This window comes from Physeter macrocephalus, chromosome 16 (genome assembly GCF_002837175.3).
Source record: "Physeter macrocephalus isolate SW-GA chromosome 16, ASM283717v5, whole genome shotgun sequence".
Taxonomy (NCBI): Eukaryota; Metazoa; Chordata; class Mammalia; order Artiodactyla; family Physeteridae; genus Physeter; species Physeter macrocephalus.
Genome location: NC_041229.1, coordinates 58132766 through 58141496, shown reverse-complemented (window position 1 = coordinate 58141496; position 8731 = coordinate 58132766). Strand labels below are relative to the sequence as shown.

The following is an 8731-nucleotide window of genomic DNA, read 5'->3' as shown; positions in this document are numbered from 1 at the left end:
ACCACAGGCCATGTCTTGTTTCTCAGAAATACTGCCATTTCCCAGAGCCCAGGGTTTGTTGGGGGACAGGGGGAGGTGGCTTCACAGCTGCTGGAGGAGGAGAAGAAGAAGGAGGAGGAAGAGGAGGGGGAGGGGGAGGGAGCCTCTCCAGGAAATCTGGAGGCCAGGCGTGGCCTCATAATAGGATGATCAAGTTTAGGGGCCAGGAAGCTACCTGGGAAGGTTGAGTGGAGCAGAGGCTGCACCTGCTCCAGCCCAGGACCTGGCCCCTCCAGTGCTCTGGGATCCATCAGGGTGCAGAATCCCAGACCTCAGCTGGAATCCAAGCCTTCCATTTACTAATGTGTGATCTTAATTAGGTCACTTCCTCTCCCTCATCTCCATAATGTGGTTGACATGCCCCACCTCACTGGGTTGTTCCGGGGATTAGATGAGACAACGGACTTGACCGTGCATGTGGGAGGGGATGTCCCTACTTCATCCAGAGCCCAGCCTGGCCACCAAGATAGTGGATCCCACAGGACTCCCTGCTGCAGTCTCAGGGAGCCCCATCAGGGATAGAGCTGGGCAGCCCCAGGAGACCACCGCATCCCTCTCCCCCCTCCCACTCATGGGGAGACCAGCCAGGGTTGTGCAGCGAGTTAGTGGCTGGGGAAGAATGGATTTTAACTTGTCCCTAAATCTTCCCTTCCTCCATCCTCACTCCTATTTCTCCTACTTTTCCCTCTCCTGTGAGGTCTCCTCATCAGCAAGACTTGCTTAAATCTCTCCCGCCTGAAAAACCCCATTCTTCCATCTCATGTTCACTGCCAGCCACTGCCCTGCCTCTCTCCCCTCCTTTTACCACCCAAGTTCTTCAAAGGCTGTCTGCTTCCTCACCTCCCTGACACCGCCTCAGCCCTCCACAGCCTGCTCCTGCCTCCCAGCTCCCCTCACATTGCCCATGGTCACCAGAAGCTCCCTTTCCAGGTTTCACCTATTGGACTCTCAGCCGTGCACTCTCCTGGCTTCTCTCTCGCCTCCGTGCAGTTCCTTTGCGGATGCCCCGGGGCTCTGTCCTAATGACCCTTCTCTTTTCACTCTACAGGCCAATGTCTCCCATCTCCTGGCGTTAGTTACCACCTGCAGGCCAACAGCTCCCAAATCCTTGTCTCTGGCCCAGCCTCCTCTCCAGACCATAATATACCCAAAGGGCTGGGGTTCTCTCCTGAGACTCAGCTCAGCTGAAACTCCTGAGTTCTCCCCTCAGTCACCATGTGAGGCACCAGCTGCACCCAGACTCCCCCCTCTTCCTCAGCTCTGCCTTCTCTCCCATCCCCGTTGCCTCTCTCCTGCCCAGGCGTTGTCATCCATTCCACAGATCCCACAGCAGCCCCCTACCTGGTCTCCGCCTCTCTCCTCCACACCGTGCTTCACCCAGCAGGCAGGGCCAGCTTTCTAAACCACAAATCTAACCAAAGCACTGAAACCCTTCCAGGGCTCTCTGCTGCCCTCAGGATGATGCCAAAGCTTCTTGGCTGGGCATTCAGCCTCACCGCCCTCTGCTCTTTGCCTCACATTTTCTTATCCAGCAACAGTGAGCTGTTTGTGGTTCTCCTTGTAAGATGCTGCTTTTCGTCTTCCATGAAGCTGTCTCTTCCTGTACCACTGTCCCACCTGCCTCTCCCTGCCTCCACCTTTCCTTCTAACTCCTGCTCATCCCTCAGAGCTAGCTGAACTGTCCTCCATCTGGGCAGGGGCTGTGGTCCCCACAGCCCTGATGTCACAGCCCTAGTACTCATGGTGTTGTGAGGCCTCATCTCCTGCTCAAGATTTTGGCTCCCTAGGGACAGGCAGGGCCATATTGGTTCCTTACACCGTGTCAGTCATCTAGCACAAGGCCTAGGCCAGTGTAGATCAGGAAGTGTTTTATGAATGAATCCAGGGAAGGAGAAGACAACTCAGAGTGATGTAAAGCCCTGGGAGAGCTGCTTAGAGATTCCCAAGACAAGCCTTATGTTGACACGCTCAGAAAAGTCTGGACCAAAGTCCGGAGGTGCTGATGGGCTGAACATGCTCCCATGGTGGGAAAGATCTGGGGTGAACATCACAGGCTTCGGATAAGTCCATCAGAGAAACCAGGAAGGCAGTTGGCCTGCAACACCAGGAAAAGTATACAGGGAAGTCATTCCTGTCCTGAGACCCCGGAGATGCCTCTGATTACAGAGCCTTGCCTTCCACCCCATTCTCCAGCCACGGGGAGGGGCCCCTGTGCAGGAGCAGGGGTGGGGGTGGCGTGGCAGGAAGAGCCCCACTGAACAGGAGACATCTGAGCTAGGTTGAAGGATGACCAGTTCATGGTGTGAATGGCTGGCTCCTATGCTTTAAATTCCGGAGCCTCAGAAGCCATGCCTGGACTTCCAAGTTAACCCCACGTGGTGAGCAAACAAGGCCAGAATGACGAGTCTTCTCCAGGAGGGACAGGCAGAGGCTGTGAGGAGCTGGATGTCTTTTGACTCAGAGGATGAGGGGGAGATTCCGTCCATGTTCCTCAAACCCCAGACTCTCAAACCAGGCCCCCTGGGAGCTGGCAGAGGAAGTCTGGGGAGGGTGATACCTGTCCCTGCTCAGTAAGAGCAGCATTGGGAGGCTGCTTAGACGACTTCCCAGACCTCAGACGCCCAGGTACAAGACCAGGGCTTGGAGCAGAGCCCTCTAAGTGGCTGCAGGTGGCAGAATCCAACCAAAAGGCCACTTGACACTGTCTCTCCATGGCTTCCAATCAGGCGTGGGGTGGGAGTGGGCCTGGCCGTGGGATGAGAGCACAGGTCTAGGAGTCAGTAGGTCTGAATTCTGGTTCTGGCTTCACCACTCATCACTGTGAGGCTTTGGGGAACACAGTGGCCGATCCTGAACCTCTGTTTTCTCCTCTCTAAAATGGGGGTAATTCCTATACTAGTTCATCTTAAGTAGAATCATGGGCATTAAAACATCTTTGAAATGGCAAGGAATTGTACACGCGGGCAGGATAAATTACTGATGTTGTCTTTCATTGTAACTGTTAGGCTTTCTTCCCAGACCGTGGTGCCAGGGTTGGCAATCTGACTGCCAAGTCTTGGAAATCCTCTGAGGTGAGGATATTTGCGTTTATAACATTGGTCACGGTGGAACGGGGACGAGTGCTAGCTTGGAGCAAGAGACCGGGCATCCAATTCCAAATCTGCTACCACCCTGCTCTGTGGCTTCAGGCAAATTACTGCTCCTCCCTAAACTCAGCGTCCTCATTGTAAAGCGTAGCTGACAATTGTAAGGATCCCTGGAATATCTGCTGGGAAAGCACTTTGAGGCTCCATGCACTCCCCTCCGCTGGCTAACTCCAGTCGGTCCCCCTTCCTAGGCTCACTGCCAAAGAGCTATGGGAGGGGGACGGCCTACAAAAGCAGGAGGCGCTGTAGTTGGGGGCTGGGCACGGAAGCAGCACAGAGCAGGGGAGAGGCCACGATGGCAGACAAGGGTCTGGGTCAGAAGGCTGGGGGAACTAGCCCTGGCTCTCATAACAACTCACCGTGAGGACACGGGCCAGTCTCTGCCTCTTCTGCCTCTCAGTTTCCAGCCCTGTGAAATGGGGATAACCACAGTTCTCACAGTGACTGCCTGCCTGCAGTCACTGTGAGAACACGTGGAGACTGGATATGGACTCAGCAGGCAGGGTTGAGGGGTAATGCAACTTCTTATTTATTAATATATAACAACAAAAATAATAAAGCTCACATCTGCAACTGTTCAGGTCTTTGTTATAAGGTCTTGGTCACTTTGTCTGGACTGGCCGTGACCTTCAGCTCTGGGGTCTGGGCTAGGAAGACGTTCCAGTGACCTGCATGGACAAAAGAGGAAGAGTCACGTGTGTGTGTATGGGTGTGTGCTGTATGTGTATGTGCAGGCGTTGTGTGTGTGTGGTGTGTGTGTATGTGGTGTGTGCGTGTGCATGCGTGTGCACAACAGAGACAGGGTGACTGGGGTGGGGCAAACTTAGGACGACGAGGACTGTTAGCCTGGGTTTGGAGCCCACAGGGAGGAGGGAGGTGGGGACCCCATCACTCCCCAAATCCCAAAGGGTTCTGACACATGACCCCGCCTTCAAACAACCAACATGTGTTGGTTGTTTGGTATCCTGACTCCTGTTGGTGACCCCCCAATCTGTGACTTCCTCTCCCCCACCTGAAGACCCACCTGGGTCCATCTTCCTCAGGGAAGTGTAGAGCAACTTAAGGGCATCAGAAGGAACGCGGTTAGAAGGTTTCAGTGGGAAAGGTTCCAGTGGAGAGACGCTAAGCAGCACCAGGATTTAGGGGCTCAGAGCCCCACCTCTGACAGCCCTGTCTCCCTCACCCCCAAGACCAAATCCAGCTGGCTCTGCTTTACCTTCCCGCTCCCAAGCTCCCAAGCGTCTGAGTTGGGAAATCTCTGGCCCAGACGCCCACTGGATTCCTGTGCCGGGAACTGACGTCTGTGGCTGACAGCCGCCCTCCTCCCGGCACCAGCAGCCTGGAACTCCCCAGGAGGCCCCAGCTTTTAGCCCGGCTCTCTTCCCAGGCCCCAGTCCTCAGCCCAGGGTCCCACCTTTGTGGGTGCCAGTGAGCAACCGGAAGTTCTGTGCCTCTTTCTGGAAGTCTTGCTTCCTGACTTTCTTGATCTGAATCAAGTGGAAGATTCCTGAGGGCAGAGACAAGGGCATGAGCAGGAAAGGCAGGGTGTGTGGTCAGTGAAACAGGGTGACTTAGACCTGGGACAGACTCCGTCACCTCCCTCCCCTCCCCCTTTCTGACCAGACACCAAATCCTGTGGACTAAATTCCCTAAATATTTTGAATCTGTTCTCCCATCCCCACTGTCACCCTTCCCATTCAGGCCCCATCATGCCTTGCCTGGGTCACTGCACTAGACTTCTGACCCCTTTAACCCTGCCTCTAATCTATGATCCTGGCTGTGGTCATTGGAAAATATGCATGTTACCCCGTCATTCCCCTTCCGTGACCCTGCTCCTGTCACCGTCACCTTCCTGCTCTCACACCACTCACCTGTCCACAGTGCAGAGAGGGGGAAGGCAGGAGGGAGGGAGGAAAGAAGGAAGAAAAGCTGCCAGGCCTGTAGGGCCTGGTCAAGCTTTTTTCTGGACATAGAACGTATGATAAAAATCAATAGGTGATTTGCTTCAGACACCCAAGCACTACAGGTGTTAGGGTTGTAGTCTCCCTTTCAGCTCAAGGCTCAGTTTACCCCATCCTTCTGAGTGGCCTCGCCTGTGCTCCAGTCCTAATCAGCTACTTGAGGTCCCTGAGGGGGCCAAGCCTTTACAGATGCTGCCCCCTCTGCTGAAACACCTTCTCCTATTGCCACAGGTGAACTCCTACTCATCCTCCCAGCCTCACCTGGGAAGGCTTCCTCGATTCTCCCTCTTCCCCCAAATAGTTGTAATTTCCTCCTTGGGTTACCCACATCTCTTGGCTTCTGTTTGTGATTGTTCCTATTTCTAATGTGCTATCCTTGTGTCTGCTCTTGCCTCCCTTACCAGACTGGGAACTCGGGGAGGGTGTTCCTCTTGGGTTCCCTGCACCCGGCCCACATTAGGCATGCTGAATGAATGAATGAATGAATCCATGGATGGATGGATGGATGGAGAAGCAAATATATGTGTACCCTGCGTAGGCCAGGCCCTGAGGGGGAATGAGGTATTAGGTGGATCTCCTGATGTTTGCATCCCCTGGGGAGCACAGGCACCACACATGGCGCTGAGGCCCTGAGCACATGGGCTCTGATGTCGTGCCGGCTGTTACCACCGGGGTCTGTGGCCAGAAAGAACAGATGTGACAGCAGGACCTCTGCTAGGCCAGCACCGCCCTCAAGAAAACCAAGAACTGGCCTTGCTTATGGGAATCCAAGTGGGATCCCACCGAGGGGAAGAGACAGCCCTGGTCTTGGGACTGAGGTCCAGCAAGCTGGGAAGGCCCAGCACTGTCTTCAGGCCCCCCGGTCCAGATGCCAAGGACCAGAATACGGGAGAGACTTGCTCCAAAGGCCCAGGCCACATCATAAGCATGAGATGGGGACAGGTCCTGGTGCTCCAGTCCTGCCACCGCACAAAGCCCCAAACACAAATTGGAGAGGTAACGGGGATGAGGGCAGATCCCCGCGCTGTTGCCTGTAAAGCATGATTGAAAGGTCTGAGATCTTGAACCTGGAATCAAGAGCTTGCCTGAGGGTCATGGTTGTGCCTCTTGCTCTTTGAAGGGCGTGCCAGGCCTGAGAGTGGCTGGGCTCTGTGTGTCCTGGGCAGAGGTGGCAGTGGTGGTCGAGTTCCAAGAGATAGGACAGGCTTAGCTTAGTGTGAAGAACCCTCTCTGGGTAGAGCCATGCCCAGAATGGCAAGGGAACCACCTGTCTGGAGGTGGGGAGCGGGCGTGCGCAGTCAGGGGCTAGAGACCATCAGGGAGGCTGCAGGGGGACTTCCTTGCTGGGGGTGGGGAGTGGAGACCCCTGAGGTCCCTTCTACTCTGAAATTCTAGACTCTAAAAAGCCCTTTAACCCTACGCCAACTCTCTGCTCAGACTCTGGGCCTGGGGCTGGTCCCACTGTGGTGTGGCCTCAGCCCAGCTTTCAGCATCCACCTGCTCACTTTGTGTCCAGGCCAATTGCCCTCTTCCTCTCCTGGCCCCCAAGGCCTACTGTTTCCACTTGTCTGGGTGAGGAAACAGGAAAGGTTTCCCACTGACGATCAGACCTTGGGAGAGTTTATTTTGACTTTCACAGTCTGGGACAGGGAGGTAACAGACAGGGAGGCTGATGGGGCATTTCAGGCACCCAGAGGCTCAGGAGATAGCGGGGCGGGGGTGGGGGAAGGTTTGCTAGTGACAGGATGGCAGGGCCTGGCATCGTGAAGTTGAAGAGTCCTTCCCACCTTGTTCCTTTTTGCTGGGCCGCCTGGTAATGAGATTTTGCCTTGAGCTATCATGCCTCCTTCTCTGCCATCCTGGGCCTTCCTTAGGCCCTTCCCTAAAAGCATAAGGTCACCTTTGTGGAGGCGGCACTGGGGACAGTAAGACCTGGGTTTGAATCTTTGCTTTACTGTTTAAACTGTGTGGTTTTGAGCAAGTCATTTTACCTCTCAGACTCAGTTTTCTTATCTGCAAAATGGGGCATTAATACATACCCTTCAGCTTTCTTACATGTGGGTGAATTGAAGCACATTATATATAGTACCTGCTAAATACCAATCACAGAGCACCAGGCATGTAAACATGGGCTCTGGCACCAGAGTTTGAGGCTGTCACTGTCGGCCTGCCTGTAGTGTGCCCCTCTTGCCTTTCTAAATCCTGTCCAGCTCAGGCCCATCCTCCACAAAGGCTTCCCTGACCAGCTCAGCTCCCAGGGCACAAAGCCATGGGGTCCTGAGGACAGAGCCTGGGCCTGTTACTCTCTGTGGTCACAGAGGAGTGGGAGGAGGCCCAGCGTAAACATGCAGCCCCACCTGTCCAGGGAAAGATGGAATCTCAAGGCTCAAAACAATCATGAAGGTTACTGAACTTACTCCTCAGCCAGTGGCCAAATCCCCACCCAGCCCTTACTTGCACACTTGCGTGAATGGAACTTGCTTCCTCCCTTCCACTGCAGGAAGGCTTTACGGTTGAGAAGGTGCTTCCTCTCATTAACTGAAACCTGCCTCTCTGCAATTCTAACCAACTGATGAGGCGGGATAAGAAGGAGACTGACATTTTTAGCACTTACTATAGGTCAGGGGTGGTACCTATATTCTTTCATTTAATCCTCCAAAACCCCTTCTCCCCCATTAACAGAAGAGAAGTCTGAGGCCCAGAGAGGTCAAGTGATTGCCCAAGGCCACACAGCTAAGAAATGGCAGAGCCGGGATTCAAACCCAAGTCTGTGTGATTCCAAAGCCCCTGCTTGTTGTTCTGACCCTGTGGTCACTGAGAACACAACTGCTCCCTCTGCCTGGGGCAGTCCTTCAGAGCCATGAAGCCAGCGGTCCTGTTCCCCTGAGTCTTCTCTTCTCCAGGCTGAACAGCTCCGCTTTCTTCGTCCATTCCTCCTACGACAGGGGGCAGAGTAGAGCAGGGAAAGAGCCGCATCTGACGTCACAAGACCTGGGCTCTAGCTCCCGTCCTCCACTTACTGGCTGTGTGGCCTTGGGCCAGGTACTTCACCTCTCTGAGCCTCAGTTTCCTCATCTGTAAAATGGGGATAATAATACCTAACTCTCAGGATCGTTGAGGATCAAATGAGATAATGAACGTGAAAGCACTTTGTAAACTCCAAAGTGCTTCACACATTGGTTGTTATTATCATTGTCATCATTCTTATTATCATCACCCCCTCTTTCACCCCCCCATCTCCCCCACCTCCCCACTGCCAGCCAAACACATCAGTAAATTGACCTTAGAGCTAATTCCCACTTAAAGGGTTTAATTTGTTTTACTCTGTCCAGGGCATTTATGTTTTACAAGAAGAGCCCCAAAACTGAACTCTCGGCAATTCCCTTATCAATGAAAACTCTTGACCTTCAGTTGGTGATAGGAGCAGCCTGCTGAACAGGGTGAGTTTCTACAGAATGAGAAACATATCCTGATTTCGACTTACCTTGGAGGGATAGAATCCACCTTATAGAAAAGGCTGAATGAGACTAGCCTTGAGGATTTGAGGATGCTGTGAGGGCCCTCCTGCCTGAAAAGATCTCTCCT

At 53.8% G+C, this 8731-nt stretch overlaps 1 protein-coding gene across 2 annotated transcripts in view; it reads right to left on the bottom strand.

The window, feature by feature from the left end:
* Positions 1 to 3702: 3702 nt before the first annotated feature.
* CHRDL2 (chordin like 2) overlaps positions 3703 to 8731 on the bottom strand; it is a 29930-nt gene continuing 24901 nt past the window's right edge. The window contains exons 10-12 of one of the 2 annotated variants that reach the window (XM_007120970.4): positions 8167 to 8221; positions 4600 to 4692; positions 3703 to 3853 (exon numbers count right to left, since the gene is read on the bottom strand). In XM_007120970.4, coding sequence (XP_007121032.2) covers positions 3763 to 3853; positions 4600 to 4692; positions 8167 to 8221 — 239 coding nt within the window. In that variant the 3' untranslated portion in view covers positions 3703 to 3762. The remainder of the gene's footprint in view (positions 3854 to 4599; positions 4693 to 8166; positions 8222 to 8731) is intronic. The other variant, XM_007120971.4, reaches the window with a different exon arrangement.